This window comes from Ranitomeya imitator, chromosome 4 (genome assembly GCF_032444005.1).
Source record: "Ranitomeya imitator isolate aRanImi1 chromosome 4, aRanImi1.pri, whole genome shotgun sequence".
Taxonomy (NCBI): Eukaryota; Metazoa; Chordata; class Amphibia; order Anura; family Dendrobatidae; genus Ranitomeya; species Ranitomeya imitator.
The window spans coordinates 64,521,137-64,543,840 of NC_091285.1; the positions used below are offsets into that span (position 1 = coordinate 64,521,137).

General features: G+C 44.0%; 1 protein-coding gene across 2 annotated transcripts in view; it reads left to right on the forward strand.

The window, feature by feature from the left end:
* Positions 1–22,704, forward strand: part of GABRG2 (gamma-aminobutyric acid type A receptor subunit gamma2) — a 261,450-nt gene that overhangs the window by 219,747 nt on the left and 18,999 nt on the right. For both annotated transcript variants that reach the window (XM_069763791.1, XM_069763790.1), the window contains exon 7: positions 13,114–13,266. In XM_069763791.1, the coding sequence (XP_069619892.1) occupies positions 13,114–13,266 (153 nt within the window). The remainder of the gene's footprint in view (positions 1–13,113; positions 13,267–22,704) is intronic.

A 22,704-nucleotide genomic window follows, 5' to 3' on the forward strand; every position in this document is an offset into this window, starting at 1 on the left:
ATCAGCTAAGTCGCCATGTATAGACTTGCAACTCTGTGCCTCTGAACCTCAATGACCTGAGGGCCACCTTTCAAGAAGAGTGGAATGCCATGCAACATCAGACAATAACTCAACTTGTGAACACCATAAGACATCATTGTCAAGCTGTAATTGATAATCAAGGCCACATGACAAGTTATTGCTATATTGACATTTTTGGGGAGAAATACCCACCACTGTTCTTAACTTTTGTTAAGATAAGCATGTAAAACATATATTCCCTTTAAAAAGCAATACATTTATTGATTGCACATTAAAAAATCACCACCCAGTGTATAACAAAAACCGTGTTCAGAACACAATAAACAATAATACATAAACTGCCATAAACATAGCCTTATGTTTTTCCACCTGCATTAGCGACAGGACTTATCAAGTATAGATTGGGATAGCCGTCGTGGAGTGGGGGCACCAAAAATCTGTTTCTCTTAGGGTGCCAACCCCCACAGCCAGGTAGGAGTCATATAGGGATGAATCAGGGACTCTTAGGTATTTCTTAGTAAAATATGGTCATGTTAGTGTGATGGTCTGGGGATGTTTTGCTGCTGTTTTGCTGCTTCTGGTCCTGGACGACTTGCTGTGGTAAATGAAACCATGAATTCTGCTGTCTACCAAAAATTCCCAAAGGAGAATATCATGCCATCTGTTCATGAATTCTAGCTGAAGCACATTTGGGTTATGCAGCAAGACAATAATCCAAAAGACATCAGCAAGTCCACCTCTGATTGGTTTAATAAAAACAAAATTAAGACTTTGGAGTGGCCTAGTCTTAGTCCTGACCTTAATCTGATTGAAATGCTCTGGCATGACCTTAAAAATGCATTTCATGCTCTGAAACCCTCCAATGTGGCTGAATTATAACATTTTTGCAAAGAAGAGTAAGCCAAAATGGTAAAAGACTCATTTTCAGTTATTGCCAACACTGCTAAGGGTGGCCCAACCAGTTATTAGGTGTAAGGGGCAATCACTTTTTCAAACAATGCCTTGTTGGTTTGGATTTCTTTTTCCCGTAATAATAAAGACCTTCAAATAAAAACTGTATTTTGTGTTTACTTGTGTTATCTTTGTCTAATATTTAAATTTGTTTGGTGATATGAAACATTTAAGTGTGACAAACATGTAAAAAATAGGAAATCAGTGAGGCGCAAACACTTTTTCACACAACTGTATTTTCCTCTTTTACATTTCCAAAATTACTGAAAGGAAAATCAGATGATGCGTGTGGATTTTGATGTGTTTAGGATCATTATCCATTTTGTAGAGGCTATCCTCTTTTCAACTTCAGTTTTTTACAGATGGTGTTATCTTTGCATCAAGAATTTGTTGAAATTTCATTTAATCCATTCTTCCCTCTACCCGTGAAATGTTCCTCATGCCATTGGCTGCAAGATAACCCCAAAGCATGATTGATCCACCCTCATGCTTAATGGTTGGTGAGATGTTTTTTCCTGAAATTCTGTGAAATTTTTTCTACACACTTGCCTTTGATCGTTGTGGCCAAGCATTTCTGTGTTTAACCCTATTGGTCCACAGGACTTGTTTCCAAAATGCATCAAGATTCTTTAGATGTTCTTTTGCATACTTCTAACACTGAATTATATGGTATAGCGAAAAACTTGGCACATACCAATATGTAGATGCAGTGAAAAGGGGTTTAATGAGGTACAGTACATACAGTAGTAGACGTTTGGGTCTATACAACAGACCTTCATCAATGTACCTCACTCAGTTTTTTATATAGGGTACCCCGGATCATGTGGAGGACAAGGAGTCCCTGTTGTGGTCAATAGGCTCCTGCTGTAAAGAGGGAGCAGGCTACAATGAAAGAGGAGAGAGATGTATACGGACCTTGGACGCAGTATCCACCGCTTGTCCACTTGGACTCTTTGTCCGCCACATGACCCGGGGTACCCTATATAAAAAACTGAGTGAGGTACATTGATGAAGGTCTGCTGTATAGACCGAAATGTCTACTACTGTATGTACTCTACCTCATTAAACCCCCTTTTCACTGCATCTACATATTGGTGTGTGCCAAGTTTTTCGCTACATTTATGACGGCCTGGGCCCCTACTTGAGCACCACTCCTTTAGTATTGCCTACGTTATCTATTTAATTGAATTTTATGGTAAGCATGCAGGAAAGGTTTCCTTTTGATGACTGTTCCATGAAGGCCATATTTGTGCATTTGTCTCTGAACAGAACACTGTACCACAACTCGAGAGACTGATAAATCTTTCTGAAGGTGTTTTCCAGTCAAGCCGTGGGTGCTGAACCTACAAGCAGCTCTTGCTGAAATTCTTCTTGATCTTCCAGACCTTATATTGACCTCTACTATTCATGTTAACTGCCATTTCTTAATTACATTTTAAACTGAAGAAAGGGCTAGTTGAAAAATACTTTGACATCTTCTTAAAGCCTTATCCTGCTTTGTGGACCTCCATCATTTTCATTGTCAAAGTGCTAGGCAGGTGCTTAGAGGCACAATGGCTGATGTTTTTTGGCACAAGGTTAGTGAAGAATGGGCTTTTATAAAGCTGGGAAATTTTCATCACCTGGCCTTTCCTAACGAAGATAATGAACAAGCCATAACCCTAACAGGCTAATTATGGTCTAAAACCATTGTCAAAGTTATCTGAGCACACAATTCTCCAAGGTGTTCAAACTCTTGCATAGGTCCATTTTCCAAATTGTAATTTTTAAAAAAAAATGTTTTTGCCTAAAATACAAAGGTAATGTGTCATCTTTAACTTCAGGCCTTTTAGAGATCATTTCTTCTCCAGGTTGCTCAACTGTTTACCATAACAGTAATTTTGACCAGAGTTACACAGACTTTACATGCCACTGTATATGTATGAGTATCAGTGTTTTGGTGGCTAGAGATGAATTACATATCCCTATAGGCAGTGGATAGCAAAAAAGAGACAGCTAGGTGCTGTTTCGTCTTTTTTAAAGAATGTTTAGTATTTTTTCACCAGCTACACAATTTTTTTAAAGTGAATAGAGCTTACCAGGGTAAGGTTTGAGAGTAGGATAGTGGTTGAGCGTGGCCTGAACATACTGTTATGATTTACTCCACATGTGATATTGTATAATGTTTCTCTTTTCAGAAATTACAAAGTAATATTAATATAGAAAAAATGGCACCAACTAGTCAACTGTTGTGCGAATCACTGGTCAATATAAGGCATACCATTTAGATATAGGAATGATGGTGTATGTTAAATGGGACGAATTATAATGAAAAAATGCAGAAAAAACATCACTCACCATTCTTTAAAAGATATGTTGTTCTTTATTTCATGTGGTGGGACAGTCCTTAGAATGCAGGGGGGGCGCAGGGAATTGAAGGTGCATCTGCTTTTAACAGCAGTGAGTAGCACTACCACTGATTGCTACTATCAGCTTCGTAACCCCTTAGTGACAGAGCCAATTTGGTACTTAATGACCGAGCCAATTTTTAAAATTCTGACCACTGTCACTTTATGAGGTTATAATTCTGAAATGTTTTAACAGATCCTACTGATTCTGAGACTGTTTTCTTGTAACATTATACTTCATGTTAGTCATAACATTTTTCTGACATTACTTGCGATTATTTATGAAAATAACGGAAATATGGCAAAAAAATTTAAAATTTAGCAATTTTCAAATTTTGAATTTTATGCCCTTAAATCAGAGACATATTTCACACAAAATAGTTAATAAATAACATTTCCCACATGTCTACTTTACATCAGCACAAGTTTGGAAACAAATTTTTTTTTTTGTTAGGAAGTTATAAGGGTTAAAAGTTGACCAGCAATTTCTCATTTTTACAACAAAATTTAGAAAACCATTTTTTTAGGGACCATCTTACATTTAAGATGGGTGTACATGAGGGGTGTACTTGACAGAAAATACCCAAACTTGACACCATTCTAAAAACTACACCCCTCAAAGTGCTCAAAACCTCATTCAATAAGTTTATTAACCCTTGACGTGCTTCATAGCAACTGAAACAATGTGGAAGGGAAAAATGAACATTTAACTTTTTTTTTCAAACATTTTACTTCAGAACCAATTTTTTTTATTTTCACAAGTGTAGAAAGAGAAAATGAACCACAAAATTTGTTGTGCAATTTCTCCTGAATACTCCGATACCCCATATCTGGGGTGTTTGGGTGCACGGCAGGGCTTGGAAGAGAAGGAGTTCTGTTTGACTTTTTTAATGCAGAATTTGCTGGAATTGAGATCGGACGCCATGTCACGTTTGGAGAGCCCCTGATGTGCCTAAACAGTGGAAACCCCCCAAGTGACACTATTTTGGAAACTAGACCCATTAAGGAACTTATCTCGATGTGTGGTGAGCACTTTGAACCCCCAAAGTGCTTCACAGAAATGTATAACGCAGAGCCGTGAAAATAAAAAATCCTTTTTTTTCCCTCAAAAATAATTTTTTAGCTCGCAATTTTTTATTTTCTCAAGGGTAACAGGATAAATTGGACCCCTAAGTTTGTTGTCAAGTTTGTCCTGAGTACGCTGATACCCCATATGTGGGGGGACCACTGTTTGGGCACATACCGGGGCTCGGAATGGAAGTAGTGATGTTTTAAAATGCAGACTTTGATGGAATGGTCTGCGTGCGTCATGTTGCATTAGCAGAGCTCCTGATGTACCTAAACAGTAGAAACCCAGCACAAGTGACTCCATTTTGGAAACTAGACCCCCAAAGAGCTTATCTAGATGTGTGGTGAGCACAATGAGCCCCCAACTGCTTCACAGAAGTTTATAATGTAGAGCCATGAAAATAAAAAAATCATATTTTTTCCACAAAAATGATTTTCCACCCCCAGATTTTAACTTTCACAAGGGTAACAGGAGAAATTGGACCCCAAAATTTATTGTGCGACTTATGCTGAGTACGCTGATACCCCATATGTGGGGGGGGGAACCACCGTTGGGGTGCATCGCAGCGCTCAGAAGAGAAGGCGCGCCGTTTTGGTTGAATGGTCTGTGGGCGTTATGTTTCGTTTGCAGAGCCCCTGAGGTACCTAAACAGTAGAAACCCCCCACAAGTGACCCTATTTTGGATACTAGACCCCCCAGGGAACTTATCTAGATATGTGGTGAGCATTTTGAATGCCCAAATGCTTCATAGAAGTTTGACGCAGAGCCATGAAAATAAATGCAGAATAATCTTTGCTAATGCCCCCTTGGAATTAGCAAAAAACAGCATAAAAACTTTATTTGCTAATATTTTTACAATACGGATGAGAAATTAAAAAATATATAACCTATGTTCTATTCAACTGTGCAGCCTTGATTTTATGATGTGGCCAGTTTAACCCCTTCATGACCCAGCCTATTTTGACCTTAAAGACCTTGCCGTTTTTTGCAATTCTGACCAGTGTCCCTTTATGAGGTAATAACTCAGGAACGCTTCAATGGATCCTAGCGGTTCTGAGATTGTTTTTTCGTGACATATTGGGCTTCATGTTAGTGGTAAATTTAGGTCAATAAATTCTGTGTTTAATTGTGATAAAAACGGAAATTTGGCGAAAATTTTGAAAATTTCGCAATTTTCACATTTTGAAATTTTATTCTGTTAAACCAGAGAGTTATGTGACACAAAATAGTTAATAAATAACATTTCCCACACGTCTACTTTACATCAGCACAATTTTGGAAACAAAATTTTTTTTTGCTAGGAAGTTATAAGGGTTAAAATTTGACCAGCGATTTCTCATTTTTACAACGAAATTTACAAAACCATTTTTTTTAGGGACCACCTCACATTTGAAGTCAGTTTGAGGGGTCTATATGGCTGAAAATACCCAAAAGTGACACCATTCTAAAAACTGCACCCCTCAAGGTGCACAAAACCACATTCAAGAAGTTTATTAACCCTTCAGGTGCTTCACAGCAGCAGAAGCAACATGGAAGGAAAAAATTAACATTTAACTTTTTAGTCACAAAAATGATTTTTCAGCAACAATTTTATTATTTTCCCAATGGTAAAAGGAGAAACTGAACAACGAAAGTTGTTGTCCAATTTGTCCTGAGTACGCTGATACCTCATATGTGGGGGTAAACCACTGTTTGGGCGCACGGCAGGGCTTGGAAGGGAAGGAGCGCCATTTGACTTTTTGAATTAAAAATTGGCTGTACTCTTTAGCGGACACCATGTCACGTTTGGAGAGCCCCCGTGTGCCTAAAAATTGGAGCTCCCCCACAAGTGACCCCATTTTGGAAACTAGACGCCCCAAGGAACTTATCTAGATGCATAGTGAGCCCTTTAAACCCCCAGGTGCTTCACAAATTGATCTGTAAAAATGAAAAAGTACTTTTTTTTCACAAAAAAATTATTTTCGCCTCAATTTTTTCATTTTCAGATGGACAACAGGATAAAATGGATCCCAAAATTTGTTGGGAAATTTCTCCTGAGTACACCTATACCTCACATGTGGGGGTAAACCACTGTTTGGGCACATGGTAAGGCTCGGAGGGGAAGGAGCGCCATTTGACTTTTTGAATGAAAAATTATCTCCATCCTTAGCGGACACCATGTCGCGTTTGGAGAGACCCTGTGTGCCTAAACATTGGAGCTCCCCCACAAGTGACCCCATTTTGGAAACTGGACCCCCCAAGGAACTTATCTAGATGCCTAGTGAGCACTTTAAACCCTCAGGTGCTTCACAAATTGATCCGTAAAAATGAAAAAGTACTTTTTTTTCACAAAAAATTTCTTTTCGCCTCAATTTTTTTATTTTTACATGGGCAATAGGATAAAATGGATCCTAAAATTTGTTGAGCAATTTCTCCCGAGTACGCCGATACCTCATATGTGGGGGTAAACCACTGTTTGGGCACACGGCAGGGCTCGGAAGGGAAGGCGCGCCTTTTGACTTTTTGAATGGAAAATTAGCTCCAATTGTTAGCGGACACCATGTCGCATTTGGAGAGCCCCTGTGTGCCTATGCATTGAAGCTCCCCCACAAGTGACCCCATTTTGGAAACTAGACCCCCCAAGGAACTTATCTAGATGCATACTGAGCACTTTGAACCCCCAGGTGCTTCACAGAAGTTTATAATGCAGAGCCATGAAAATAAAAAATAATTTTTCTTTTCTCAAAAATGATTTTTTAGCCTGGAATTTCCTATTTTGCCAATGGTAATAGGAGAAATTGGACCCCAAATGTTGTCCAGTTTGTCCTGAGTACGCAGATACCCCATATGTGGGGGTAAACCACTGTTTGGGCGCACGGCAGGGCTCAGAAGGGAAGGCACGCCATTTGGCTTTTTAAATGGAAATTTAGCTCCAATCTTTAGCGGACACCATGTCACGTTTGGAGAGCCCCTATGTGCCTAAACATTGGAGATCCCCCACAAATGACCCCATTTTGGATACTAGACCCCCAAAGGAACTAATCTAGATGTGTGGTGAGCACTTTGAACCCTCAAGTGCTTCACAGAAGTTTATAACGCAGAGCCATGAAAATAAAATAAAAAATTTCTTTTCTCAAAAATGATTTTTTAGCCCGCAATTTTTTATTTTCCCAAGGGTAACAGGAGAAATTTGACCCCAAAAGTTGTTGTCCAGTTTCTCCTGAGTACGCTGATACCCCATATGTGGGGGTAAACCACTGTTTAGGCACATGCTGGGGCTCGGAAGTGAAGTAGTGACGTTTTGAAATGCAGACTTTGATGGAATGCTCTGCGGGCGTCACGTTGCGTTTGCAGAGCCCCTGATGTGGCTAAACAGTAGAAACCCCCCACAAGTGACCCCATTTTGGAAACTAGACCCCGAAAGGAACTTATCTAGATGTGAGGTGAGCACTTTGAACCCCCAAGTGCTTCACAGAAGTTCATAACACAGAGCAGTGAAAATAATAAATACGTTTTCTTTCCTCAAAAATAATTTTTTAGCCCAGAATTTTTTAATTTTCCCAAGGGTAACAGGAGAAATTTGACCACAATATTTGTTGTCCAGTTTCTCCTGAGTACGGTGATACCCCACATGTGGGGGTAAACTACTATTTGGGCACTTGCCGGGGCTCGGAAGTGAAGTAGTGACGTTTTGAAATACAGACTTTGATGGAATGCTCTACGGGCGTCACGTTGCGTTTGCAGAGCCCCTGATGTGACTAAACAGTAGAAACCCCCCACAAGTCACCCCATTTCGGAAACTAGACCCCGAAATGAAATTATCTAGATATGTGGTGAGCACTTTCAACCCCCAAGTGCTTCACAGAAGTTCATAACACAGAGCCGTGAAAATAATAAATACGTTTTCTCTCCTCAAAAATAATTTTTTAGCCCAGAATTTTTTATTTTCCCAAGGGTTACAGGAGAAATTGGACCACAAAAGTTGTTGTCCAGTTTCTCCTGAGTACGCCGATACCCCTTGTGTGGGGGTAAACCACTGTTTGGGCACACGTCGGGGCTCAGAAGGGAAGTAGTGACTTTTGAAATGCAGACTTTGATGGAATGGTCTGCGGACGTCACGTTGCGTTTGCAGAGCCCCTGGTGTGCCTAAACAGTAGAAACCCCCCACAAGTGACCCCATTTTGGAAACTAGACCCCCCAAGGAACTTATCTAGATATGTGCTGAGCACTTTGAACCCCCAAGTGCTTCACAGACGTTTACAACGCAGAGCCGTGAAAATAAAAAATCATTTTTCTTTCCTCAAAAATTATGTTTTAGCAAGCAATTTTTTATTTTCTCAAGGGTAAAAGGAGAAATTGGACCCCAGTAATTGTTGCGCAGTTTGTCCTGAGTATGCTGGTACCCCATATGTGGGGGTAAACCACTGTTTGGGCACACGTCGGGGCTCGGAAGTGAGGGAGCACCATTTGACTTTTTGAATACAAGATTGGCTGGAATCAATGGTGGCGCCATGTTGCGTTTGGAGACCCCCTGATGTGCCTAAACAGTGGAAACCCCTCAATTCTAACTCCAACACACCCCTAAACCTTATCCCAACTGTAGCCGTAACCCTAATCACAACCCTAACCACAACCCTAATTCCAACCCAACCCTAAGGCTATGTGCCAACGTTGCGGATTCGTATGAGATTTTTCAGCACCATTTTTGAAAAATGCGCGGGTAAAAGGCACTGCGTTTTACCTGCGGATTTACCGCGGATTGCCAGTGTTTTTTGTGCGGATTTCACCTGTGGATTCCTATTGAGGAACAGTTGTAAAACGCTGCGGAATCCGCACAAAGAATTGACATGCTGCGGAAAATACAACACAGCGTTTCCGCGCGGTATTTTCCGCACCATGGGCACAGCGGATTTGGTTTTCCATATGTTTACATCGTACTGTAAATCTGATGGAACACTGCTGCGAATCCGCAGCGGCCAATCCGCTGTGAATCCTCAGCCACCGTGTGCACATAGCCTAATTCTAAAGGTATGTGCACACGCTGCGGAAAACGCTGCGGATCCGCAGCAGTTTCCCATGAGTTTACAGTTCAATGTAAACCTATGGTAAACAAAAATCGCTGTACACATGCTGCAGAAAAACAGCACGGAAACGCAGCGGTTTACATTCTGCAGCATGTCACTTCTTTCTGCGGATTCCGCAGCGGTTTTACAACTGCTCCAATAGAAAATCGCAGTTGTAAAACCGCAGTGAAATGCGCAGAAAAACCGCGGTAAATCCACAGCGGTTTAGCACTGCGGATTTATCAAATCCTCTGCGGAAAAATCCGCAGAGGACCAGAATACGTGTGCATATCCTGAACCCTAACCCTACCCCTACCCCTAGCCCTAACCCTAACCCTACCCCTACCCCTACCCCTAACCCTACCCCTAACCCTACCCCTAACCCTAACCCTACCCCTAACCCTACCCCTAACCCTAACCCTACCCCTAACCCTACCCCTAACCCTACCCCTAACCCTACCCCTAGTTCTAACTCCAACCTTAGTGGAAAAAAAAAATTCTTTATTTTTTTTATTGTCCCTACCTATGGGGGTGACAAAGGGGGGGGGTCATTTACTATTTTTTTATTTTGATCACTGAGATAGGTTATATCTCAGTGATCAAAATTCACTCTGGAACGAATCTGCCGGCCGGCAGATTCGGCGGGCGCACTGCACATGCGCCCGCCATTTTGGAAGATGGCGGCGCCCAGGAAAGAAGACGGACACCGGCAGGCTCGGTAAGTATAAGGGGGGGGGAGATCAGGGCACGGGGGGGCGTCGGAGCACGGCGGGGGCGTCGGAGCACGGGGGGGGAGGCGTCGGAGCACGGATGAGGATCGGTGTGAGTGCGGGTGGATTGGAGCACGGGGTGGGGGATCGCTGTGCAGGGGGGGGTGATCGGAGCACGGGGGGGGATCGCTGTGCGGGGGGGTGATCGGAGTGCGGGGGGGTTGACTGGAGCACGGGGGGAGCGGACAGGAGGACGGGGGAGCGGAGCACAGGACGGAGGGGAGCGCTGCACAGATCGGGGGGCTGGGGGGATGATCGGTGGGGTGGGGTGGGGGCACATTAGTATTTCCAGCCATGGCCGATGATATTGCAGCATCGGCCATGGCTGGATTGTAATATTTCACCAGTTTTTTAGGTGAAATATTACAAATCGCTCTGATTGGCAGTTTCACTTTCAACAGCCAATCAGAGCGATTGTAGCCACGGGGGGGTGAAGCCACCCCCCCTGGGCTAAACTACCACTCCCCCTGTCCCTGCAGATCGGGTGAAATGGGAGTTAACCCTTTCACCCGATCTGCAGGGACGCGATCTTTCTGTGACACAGCATATGCGTCACAGGTCGGATTGGCACCGACTTTCATGACGCATACGCTGTGTCACAGGTCGGGAAGGGGTTAACATTCTAAAACTGGTGAAAAGTCCTGTTTGAATACAGTTGTCAATCACTGACAGTGACATATAAATAACACAATCCAGCCCCACCATTTTATTGGTAGAGCCATTAAATCCTTTCTCCTCACAATACAATCACATGGAGCTGATTGGTTGTTTCGGTAGTCGACGGCCAGAAGACCTTTTATGTCATTTATGTTATTTCTTCTGTGACGTCCAGCCACTTGTTGAGCATCATAGGAGACTGTAATGTTAATTATATACAGCAATACTATAGTGTTACTATATATAGTACAAGTTCAAGTCATCTATGAGTAAAAATAAAATGTTTATAATTATATTACAAAAATATATTTTATTGATTCAGATTTATTTTCACCGCCAATATAGTAAAAAAACTACTCATTTTTTATGTCAACATAATCATTTTGACCTAAAGAATTATGTTGCTAGGTCCTTTTAACTGTGCAATTAACAATGAAAAAATGTTACCGAAAGAAGAATGTTAGATTTTTTTCCCAACCATTTTTCTATACTTAGATTTTTTTTGTAATTTTCAAATACTCTATACTTTAAAATTAATGGCGTCATTCAAATCTACCCCTCTTTCTACAAGAAACAAGCCCCCATATGACTAGGTGAGAGGAAAAATACGAGAAAAGTTATGAAAAATATTTAGAATTGAGAGTCCTCAGTGGTTGATACTTTTTAATGGCTAACTGAAAAGATGGTAACAAATTTCAAGCTTTCGAGAATACTCCGATCTCTTCATCAGGCATTTACTAATGCAAAATCTCAAGAATCACATACTTATGCACAACACAGCACAGAAATAATGCAATAGATAAGGCAAGTGACGTGAAGCAGAACTATCATTATGGGAGAGGGATAAACAGTTGTGGCCATAAATATTGGAACAGTTCATAGATAAGGAGTGTGAAAGTTTTATTGTCCTCTGATTAAGGTCTTGTTCTGTGTTGTGATGCCCCAACAAGGTCTGAGGAGCAAATTCCTTAATTTATGTAAAAGACATAAATCCTTGTGACACATTCATTCCTACAATGAGAGTGTCAAAGGTTGGCATGAGTTTATACTCCCAGACTCTTATGTCTCTCTGAGATTTGTAATTTCATGTACATGGTGCTGTTATCAGGGATATAAAAATGTTTGGCCACAGGTAGATCCATTCTTTTTTCTCTTATTGTGTGGCAATGAGAATCCATCCTTGCTCTAAGCTTTTGCCCTGTCTCCTGTACATACAAACCCCCAGTTGGACATTTAGCACAAATAATTAAGTATACCACATTAGAAGTGATGCAGCTTAAATTACCCGGGATCTTGTGAGTTGGGGATCTTTATCTTGCCCATGGTCATTATAAATGGACAGGTTTTACATTTTTTTGGTTGCATAGAAAGGTTCCTGTAGCTGATGGAGAGGACAGGGAGCTTCTGGCAAGATGCTTCTTAGATTTGGGGCTTCCTACAACACAGTAGATGTCCATGACTAAATTTTATTTACCCCTCTATATGTCCAAGTCCAGCACTGAACAGTAGAAACATTGGATGGCAAACATATTGGAAATATTGTATGCATGTGTTCCAAATACCAGCCTAAGGAATAATAATTTAACATACTGTAATAGGACCATTTAAAGAAAACCTGTCACCAGGTTCTTCTTGGTCCGGTGCCTCCCTTCTTCCCACGATGCCACCCTCCTGTTTGCTTCGTGTGGACCTTTCCTCGGCACCGCACTCCTGTGCAGGCGTACTTCTCTGCTCTGTTGAGAGAAGAGCAAAGTAATACTGTGTGCAGGTGCCCGGAAAGGTCAAAGAGCCCCGGTGCATGCGCACTGCAGTACTTTGCTCTGCCCTCGACAGGGCAGACACGTATGCCTGCGCAGGAGCGCTATGCCGAGGAGACTATGTGGATAATGAAGGGAAGCATCATCCACATGAACCAAGCATGAGGATGGGGATCGTAAGAAGATGGGAGGCGCTGGACCAAGACCAACGATGCCCATCCGACCAGACTGCCCCACAGGTGAGTACAATTAAAGTTATTTTTCTTCTCTTACTGGTCGGGTTGGGGGGCTTATATTCAGCATTATAGAATGCTGTATATCAGCCCTGAAAGGTGATGGCCGTATCTCTTATCGGCCAAACCTGGTGACAAGTTTACTTTAAGTGCTGAATTTGAAGCTGCATCTGAGTTTATTCTTGTGTTATAGCGTTTGTATTATTCTATATTTTTTCTTTTACAGGAGACTACGTGGTAATGACAGTTTACTTTGATCTAGCCAGAAGAATGGGTTATTTCACAATACAAACTTACATACCTTGCACCCTTATTGTTGTGCTGTCGTGGGTGTCTTTCTGGATTAACAAAGATGCCGTTCCAGCAAGGACATCTCTAGGTAAGTGGCTATTTGCTTTCAATTTGTTAAATTAACTTGAAACGTATTAGATTGGTTTAAAGATATTACATGAAAATATCATAAATAAAAAGTGTGTGGTTTCTCTAAATGTTGCAACCATAATAAATTGTTAAGGATTGATCTGATCTATTGTGTGGGACTGGTATATGCAAAGATGGACAGGAAGTCTCTGAATATCGTGGGACTAAAGATGAGAAAATCAATTAGTAAGGCATTGGTCCACTGGTCACGTTAATATTCCATGGAGCTCTTAAACTGAACCTAACAGATTATACGTGCTGCCCAATCAGTGGTTAGCATGTATTAGGCCTTGGCTGTGGCATCTCAGTCAGGTATGCTTGACTTTGAAATGCTATGGTGTTACAGAGAAAAATATACTTTAAAAGCCCCTGGGGGACATTCTGTAGACCACACTGTAGAATAGTGAAACAGGCGGGCCCTGGTGGCTTATCTCCATTCGCTGGCATAGATTGAAAGGTTTCTCCCTAAACAAGCATGTAGGCAGAGACATGTCACTGCAGGGCAATGGGTGAGGAGAAGCTGCCAGGGATTCGCACGAGAAGCAATGGAATGGAACTGAAAAGGAGAAGATTAGATATTATAAAACTTTTTGACAGTGAAAGTGGACAATGATTGTAACAGGCTGCCATGAGAGGTGGTGAGTTCTCCTTCAATGGAAGTCTTGTTGGAAATATTTCAGAATTAGCTCACACATGTAAAGAGTTATTTATCGTGGGACAGTGATTAGAAGGATCTTATTGTGTGGGACCAGAATCTATAGTGATAAAGATGAAGTTTCCCATAAATCCCAAGACTAGAGATGAACAAACCGTTTTGCTGGGTTCTCGTCCAGAGACCACATCAGTATTATGTGGCTAGCAGACGGGAGCCAGGCGAAATGCCTCTTATCTGCCATCATACCCTGTGTCTCTCCTGATTATATCAGACCTGGCGCAACTTTGACATTGTGGCATGTTTCATGCAAGATTTTAGTCTAGGCCTTCAAAACAGAAGGAGTAAATCAATTTAATCATGTATACCAAGGATATTTAGAAATATACTTTTATAAATGCTTAGACTATTTTATTTTTTATTGTTAATGATTCATTAAATAAGAATCTCTTAGCTTCAGAATTACCGTAGTTGTTGGAAAAATGGACACAAACTCAAACATTAGAGGAGTTGTCTGCGGTCAGACAACCCTGTAACAAACATCTGTAGCCTACTAGAGGTTGTACTGATGTTTCTGTATGGAGCGCTCGATTGATCTCTTCGCTAGCAGTTTATGAGAGAAAATTGGTAGTTATATGGAACATACATGGAGATTTTTTGCATCTGCTTATGAACTCTGCTATGAATTTAGCATTCGGTAGCAAGCATATGGCATCTGACAGAGCTTGACATCACTCTTTTTTAGGTGGTGGCACATGAAGTGCGTACAGAAGAATATTTTTACAAACCTATACATTGTACAGAAGCAGCTGTAAGATAAATTTATACTGCTATAGAACTTTAAAGCCTCAATGCTTGTATGGTACCTTCATACATTAGCATTAGGCAAACAACTGATGACAATTTATACAATAATTAAATGTAATTGACTTACAGAGCTTAATAGTAAAAAGTTTAACCCCTTCCCTGGTAGTAAAACTGGCATTTGGTAAAAAGTGGAAAGCACAAAATCCCAATTCATAAAATTATATAAAAAAGTGTGTGTGTGTGTCTCTGTTTGTGTGACTTTTTGAATGTGTGTAAGTCTGTGTGTGTGCATGTGTGTGTGAGGGCGTGTGTATGTGTGTGTGTGTTGGTGTCTGTGTGTGTATATGTACGTATGAGTGTATGCATGAATGTGTGTGTGAGAGAGAATCTGTGTCTGTGTGTGCATGTGTGTGAGCGTGTGTGTATGTGTTTATGAAAGTGGATGTGTGTGTGCTAGTGTACATGTGCGTTTGTGTATGTGTGTGTGGGTGTCTGTGTGTATGTGTGTATATGTACGTATTAGTGTATGCATGTATGTGTGTGTGTGTTAGGAGTCGAGTTTCCTCTGCTACACAGGGGGAATCTCGATCCGTGTCTGCTGCGGTCTCCCATTCGGTATCGGCCGCAGTGGTCTCTGCTCAGCGGAGACGTCGCTCCCAGCGTCCCGCTGGGGCTGATTCGGTGCATAGGGTCACTACTGCCTTTTCTGGCTTTCCTATGGTACCCTGCACTGATCTGCGGCGAGCGAGCGAGCCTCTCTGGGACTAAGTCCTTGTTTACTCACACTGAGCATGCCCAGGGCAGGGTCTCCCATTGGAGGTCGAGGGCCACATGTTCGGTCACATGCTCAGGTGCTGCAGTACATTCCATTGGTCCTTCTGGAAGGTCCTGAAAGGGCAAAACATGCTCAGGTACTGCAGCACTTTCCATTGGTCCTTCTGGAAGGTCCTGAAAGGGCAAAAACTTCAGTAGCAGCTTCCTGTGCTGCAACTATATAAACTGCGCATGACCGCACGGCCATGCGCTAGTATTGTCTTATGTTATGTGCTTTGCGCCAGTGTGGTCACATGTATGTGTGTTCAGGGACCCGGCTGAAATAAGCCCCTAGAATGCTGGCTCCTCCGGCGAGGAGATTGAGTCTGAGTGTATTCAGGGACCCGGCTGAAATAAGCCCCTAGAATGCTGGCTCCTCCGGCGAGGAGTTTTGTGTGTTTGTGTGACCACTGACTGCTCTGTGGAGTCTAACAGGGCACAGTGCTTTCCTTTCACGGCTACTCAGTGAATTAACTGAGTTAGTCTATACCGCCATATAGCTCCGCCGTTTGCTAGCAGCAGGTACTCCTGCACGGTGGACCCCGGACTGCGAACGCACCAATATCAATAAACATCTCTATTTACTCGGTGCGCTCCGCTAGCCCTAACAGAATACTAGCGCCAGGGTCTGGCTTGTAAATGGCGGACATTCAGCAATCTTTGCGGTATATCCAGCAGCTGGAGGGTAGGTTGGCGGCTCTCGAGAGCTCAACTTCAGCTGTGGATGTTACCGCAGTTGCTGTACAGGCTGCTAGCGTGGCTGCAGCAACCTTGTCCACTGCCACCCCTGTTCCGACGTAATCTCGCCTCCCGCTGCCAGAAAAATTTTCTGGAAATAGCAAAATTTGTAGGGGATTCGTGAGTCAGTGCTCTATTCACCTCGAGCTGCTGGCTGCACGTTTTCCTACAGAGCGGGCTAAGGTGGGATTTATTGTGTCTCTTTTGTCGGACAGGGCGTTGGAGTGGGCTACGCCGCTGTGGGAGCATGGTGATCGTGTGGTGCAGAGTGCTCCGTTGTTCCTGAGCACTCTGAAAAAGGTCTTTTTAGGACCTCAAGTCACCCATGACACAGCGCTCCAACTACTGGCATTAACTCAGGGTGAGTCCTTGGTCAGCCATTTTTCCATCCGCTTCCGTACTTTAGCTTCCGAGCTGGAGTGGTCGGATAAAGCCCTTATCCCCATATTTTGGAGGGGCTTGGCTGACCACATTAAGGACGCTCTGGCCACTAGGGAGATTCCTGCCACACTGGAGGAGTTAATAACTGTCTCTACTCGTATTGACCTCCATGTTAACGAGCGGAGGTTGGAGCGAGCCCAGTGTAGGCAGAGGTTTCGGCTGGCTCCCACCTTCGCCAAACCTTTGGAATCTCCAGTCCAGGCATCCGAGTCACATGAGGCCTTAGAGGTGACACGAGCGGGATCCAAGTCTCAGTCTGCCCGTGCACATAAGGTCCGTCATGTTTGCCAGCAGTCAGGACACCTTGCCTCCAAGGGTCCTCAGCGGTCGGGGAAACGTCAGCGTCTAGTGGCAGTTGGAGGAGGTACACTAGACACGGCGACGTTTTCCTCAAAGTTGTTCTTCAAGGGGACAATTACCATAGGCCCATCCACTCTTATGGTCGAGCTATGCATGGATTCTGGGGCAGAGGGTAACTTTATGTCTTCCGCTTTTGCCCAGCGTCACGCAATACCCTTGGTGATGCTCGCCAAGCCAGTAACCGTTCGAGTGGTAAATGGGTCAACACTACCTTCACAGATTACCCACCAAACCATTCCTTTCACGCTATCTGTGTCTCCATCACATCAGGAGATAATCTCCCTATTAGTCATTCCTGAGGGAATTGATGAGGTCCTGTTGGGGATACCATGGCTTCACTACCATTCTCCTCATATTGAGTGGTCCTCTGGGAGAATTTTGGGATGGAGTAAATCTTGCGAGGGTAGATGTCTGAGGGAGTGCGTTCAGGTTGCTACTACACAGGTACCCGCAGATCTTTCCTCTCCCCAAGCACTATTGGCCCTATGCAGACGTGTTCTCCAAAAGAGCTGCGGAGACCCTTCCGCCTCACCGCCCCTATGACTGTCCTATTGACCTCTTGCCTGGTGCTGAGCCTCCCCGGGGTCGAGTCTATCCATTATCTCTCCCGGAGATGGAGGCAATGTCCCAGTACATCCAGGAGAATCTGGCAAGAGGATTCATTAGGAAGTCAGTGTCACCGGCAGGGACAGGGTTTTTCTTCATACAGAAGAAGACTGGAGACTTACGTCCATGCATAGACTACAGGGGTCTTAACGCCATCACCGTTAAGAACAAGTACCCACTACCCCTGATATCTGAGCTGTTTGATAGGCTACGGGGAGCGAGGGTATTTACAAAGTTAGATCTGCGGGGTGCTTACAACCTGATTCGCATCCGTGAGGGGGATGAATGGAAGACGGCTTTTAACACCAGGGATGGGCACTATGAATATCTGGTGATGCCCTTCGGGCTCTGTAATGCCCCAGCCGTTTTCCAAGACTTTGTGAACGACATCTTCCGGGATATGCTCACCACCTCGGTCGTAGTCTATCTGGATGATATTCTCATCTTCTCTCCAGATATTGACTCCCATCGGAGAGATGTTCGCAAAGTCTTCGACTTCTTACGGGCAAACTCCCTCTACGCCAAGTTGGAGAAGTGTATGTTTGAGCAGGAGTCCTTGCCTTTCCTTGGTTATATCATCTCTGCCCAGGGTTTGGCTATGGATCCTGCCAAGCTACAGGCTGCAATGGACTGGCAGGAACCCCATTCTCTTAAAGCGGTGCAGCGCTTTATGGGGTTCATTAATTACTTTCGCCAGTTCATTCCACACTTCTCAACTTTGGTAGCTCCCTTGGTTGCCCTCACCAAGAAGGGAGCAAATCCCAAGTTGTGGTCAGAGGAGGTCTCCAAAGCCTTTCTCTCGATCAAGTCACAGTTCGCTAGCGCTCCCATCCTACATCGCCCCGATGTTGATAAGCCATTTATCTTGGAGGTGGATGCCTCATCCGTTGGTGCTGGAGCAGTCCTTTTCTAAAAGGATGCTCAAGGTCGGAAGCATCCTTGCTTCTTCTCCAAGACCTTCACACCAGCGGAGAGGAATTATTCCATCGGGGACAGGGAGTTTCTGGCCATGAAGTTGGCTTTTTCAGAGTGGAGACATCTCTTGGAGGGAGCTCGCTTTCCCTTCCAAGTCTTCACTGACCACAAGAACTTGGTGTATCTGTAAACGGCCCTGCGGCTGAATTCTCGCCAGGCTAGATGGTCCCTGTTCTTCTCCCAGTTCCATTTTACTCTCCATTTCCTCTCCGGGGAGAAGAACGTTCATGCTGATGCTCTCTCCCGCTCCGTGGTGTCATCGGAGGAGGAGGAGCATCAGCTTATTGTCCCTTCTGAGAGCCTGAGAACTGTAGCTCCGGTTTCGCTAGAGTCTGTGCCCCCGGGCAAGACTTTCTTACCAGCTAACTTGCGACCGGAGGTTCTCTCTTGGGCTCACTCCTCCAGAGTGGCTGGGCATTTTGGGACCAAGAGGACATCTGAGCTTCTGGCGAGAACATACTGGTGGCCGCATATGGCCCGAGATGTCAAGGACTATATTCAGGCGTGCGTTTCTTGCGCCCAGAATCGGTCTCCTCGGCAACGGCCTGCTGGGTTGCTTTAACCTCTACCGGTGGCAGACAGGCCCTGGGAGATGGTCGGGATGGACTTTGTGGTGGGTCTACCCAAGTCGTGTGGCTGCTCCATTATTTGGGTTGTCACCGACCATTTCTCCAAGATGGTGCATTTGGTGCCGCTTCCTCGGTTACCCTCAGCACGGGCCTTGGCGGTGTTGTTCATTAAACACGTTTTCCGTTTGCATGGTATGCCTGATAGGATTGTCAGCGATCGGGGTCCCCAGTTCGCATCTCGGTTTTGGAGAGAGCTCTGCCGTTTACTCAGCATAGAGTTAAACCTCTCCTCTGCATACCATCCTGAGACAAATGGGTTGGTGGAGAGAACCAACCAGACTCTGGTGACATATTTGCGACATTTCGTCTCTGCTAGGCAGGATGACTGGGCATCTTTGCTACCTTGGGCGGAATTTGCCCTGAACAACGCCGTAGCCGATTCCACTGGTCAAACTCCTTTTCTCCTTAATTACGGCCAGCATCCGCGTGTCCCTGTGCCCATGCCCGTGTCATCCACCGATTCTAGGGTGGCAGACTGGGCGGTGGAGGCACGTGACATCTGGGACCGCACACAGGATGCCATCCAGGCCTCCAAGGAGAGAATGAGGGTTTCGGCTGATACACACCGGCGCCCCGCTCCGGTCTTTGCTCCTGGTGACTTAGTGTGGCTCTCCGCCCATAACATCCGGCTGCGAGTTGAGTCCACTAAGTTTGCTCCTCGCTACATTGGCCCGTTTAAGGTTCTGGAACAGGTCAACCCTGTGGTCTACCGTTTGGCTATTCCTCCACGCCTTGGTATCACCGATACTTTCCACGTTTCCCTCTTAAAGCCCGTTCATTTGTCCCGGTTTTCCGAGTCATCTGCTGGTATATTGGGTTCATCCACGGATGAGTTTGAGGTGAATGCTATTGTGGGGTGCAAGGTGGTATGTGGCAAGAAATTTTATCTGGTGGACTGGAAGGGTCACGGCCCAGAGGATAGAACCTGGGAGCCTGTGGAGCACATTCAGGCTCCGCTGCTTATCGCAAGTTTTTAGCGTAGTGAGGCTCAAGGGGGGGGCCCTAGGAGGGGGGGTAATGTTAGGAGTCGAGTTTCCTCTGCTGCACAGGGGGAATCTCGATCCATGTCTGCTGCGGTCTCCCATTCGGTATCGGCCGCAGTGGGCTCTGCTCAGCGGAGACGTCGCTCCCAGCGTCTCGCTGGGGCTGATTCGGTGCATAGGGTCACTACTGCCTTTTCTGGCTTTCCTATGGTACCCTGCACTGATCTGCGGCGAGCAAGCCTCTCTGGGACTAAGTCCTTGTTTACTCACACTGAGCATGCCCAGGGCAGGGTCTCCCATTGGAGGTCGAGGGCCACATGTTCGGTCACATGCTCAGGTGCTGCAGTACATTCCATTGGTCCTTCTGGAAGGTCCTGAAAGGGCAAAACATGCTCAGGTACTGCAGCACTTTCCATTGGTCCTCCTTGAAGGTCCTGAAAGGGCAAAAACTTCAGTAGCAGCTTCCTGTGCTGCAACTATATAAACTGCACATGACCGCACGGCCATGCACTAGTATTGTCTTATGTTATGTGCTTTGCGCCAGTGTGGTCACATGTATGTGTGTTCAGGGACCCGGCTGAAATAAGCCCCTAGAATGCTGGCTCCTCCGGCGAGGAGATTGAGTCTGAGTGTATTCAGGGACCCGGCTGAAATAAGCCCCTAGAATGCTGGCTCCTCCGGCGAGGAGTTTTGTGTGTTTGTGTGACCACTGACTGCTCTCTGTTTGGGCAGTTAGCCTGTGCCTCTGTGGAGTCTAACAGGGCACTGTGCTTACCTTTCACGGCTACTCAGTGAATTAACTGAGTTAGTCTATACCGCCATATAGCTCCGCCGTTTGCTAGCAGCAGGTACTCCTGCACGGTGGACCCCGGGCTGCGAACGCACCAATATCAATAAACATCTATATTTACTCGGTGCGTTCCGCTAGCCCTAACAGTGTGTGAGAGAGATTCTGAGTCTGTGTGTATGTGTGTGAGCGTGTGTGTATGTGTGTGAAAGTGTATATGTACGTATGAGTGTATGCATGTATGTGTGTGAGAGAATCTGTGTGTGTGTGCATGTGTGGGTGTCTGTGTGAATGTGTGTGGGTGTCTGTGTGTGTATATATGTATGTGTATATGTGCGCATGTGTGCATGCATGTATGTGTGTGATAGAGAGAATCTGTGTTTGTGTGTGTGCATGTGTGTGGGTGTCTGTGTATATGTGTGTGTGGGTGTCTGTGTGTGTATGTATGTATGTGTATATTTGCGTATGTGTGTATGCATGTATATATGTGTGTATGTCTATCAAAAATAGTTGTTTTTGTACATATATTTTTAAAACATTTTTAGTTGTTCACAACTTTTTTTGCTAATTTCAGATCTGAAATAGCAGATTGGTGCATGCTGCAGTTTTTTTTTACACACAAACCATCTATCTAAGTGTAAAATTGTTCATGTGACATTGACTTGAATTGGTAGTTGTGCTGTCCCTATTCAACTCCCTAATACACTTATCTGAGTGAACCCTAAAGTGGATCTGTCACTCACAAGTTTTCATAATACAAACTGCACATAATAAATAGCTCTCTCCCTCCAGAAGTGGCTGGTGTACTTCCTTTGATATTCCATGTCAGATCGGTGCCATAATCCATAGATCAATGTAAGCATTTCCTAAGCCCATGTGGAGCAGACTCATGAAATGCTCATTTTATAATAATGCAGATTTATAACATTATTTTTATACTGATTTTTTAAACTAACTGCACCATCCTCATCTGGTCTAAGATATCAATTTAAAAATAACAGCAGCTCATTTTGTAAAATCTAGTGATAGATCTTCTTTAAAGTTTTTGAATTTTAAGGTTAACTGAGCAATGGTAAAGTGGTTGCAGAGTATAAAAAAAAATCTTTTTTTCCTTATTTTGACTCTCCGTAGCGAAAATACAGTATTATCAATCACAGTACTGGCATCTAATTAGTCAACTTTAGCCACATCCAAGAGGGTGTCATCAGATAACAACTCATACAGGGAGAAGAAGTACAGGAGACAACATTGAAAAGTATCTAATACACCCACTCAGGATTAACTAAAGTTAACTGTTTAGGTGCCAAGTACTTCGCAATACTTTGATTGCAAATATCAAGAAAAATGAAAATTGCATCTGCAGAATTGGAGGAATAAAACTAATCAAAAGCACGTGTGAAAAAGACTTGGGTATACTAATAGATCACAGACTGCAAATGAGTCAACAGTGTGATGCAGCAGCAAAAAAGACAAACACAGCTCTTGGATGTATTAAGAGATGCGTAGTCTAGGTCACGTGAAGTCATTATTGCCCTCTACTGCTCCTTGGTCAGGCCTCATGTGGAATACTGTGGGCTGTTCTGGGCACCACATTATAAATAAGATT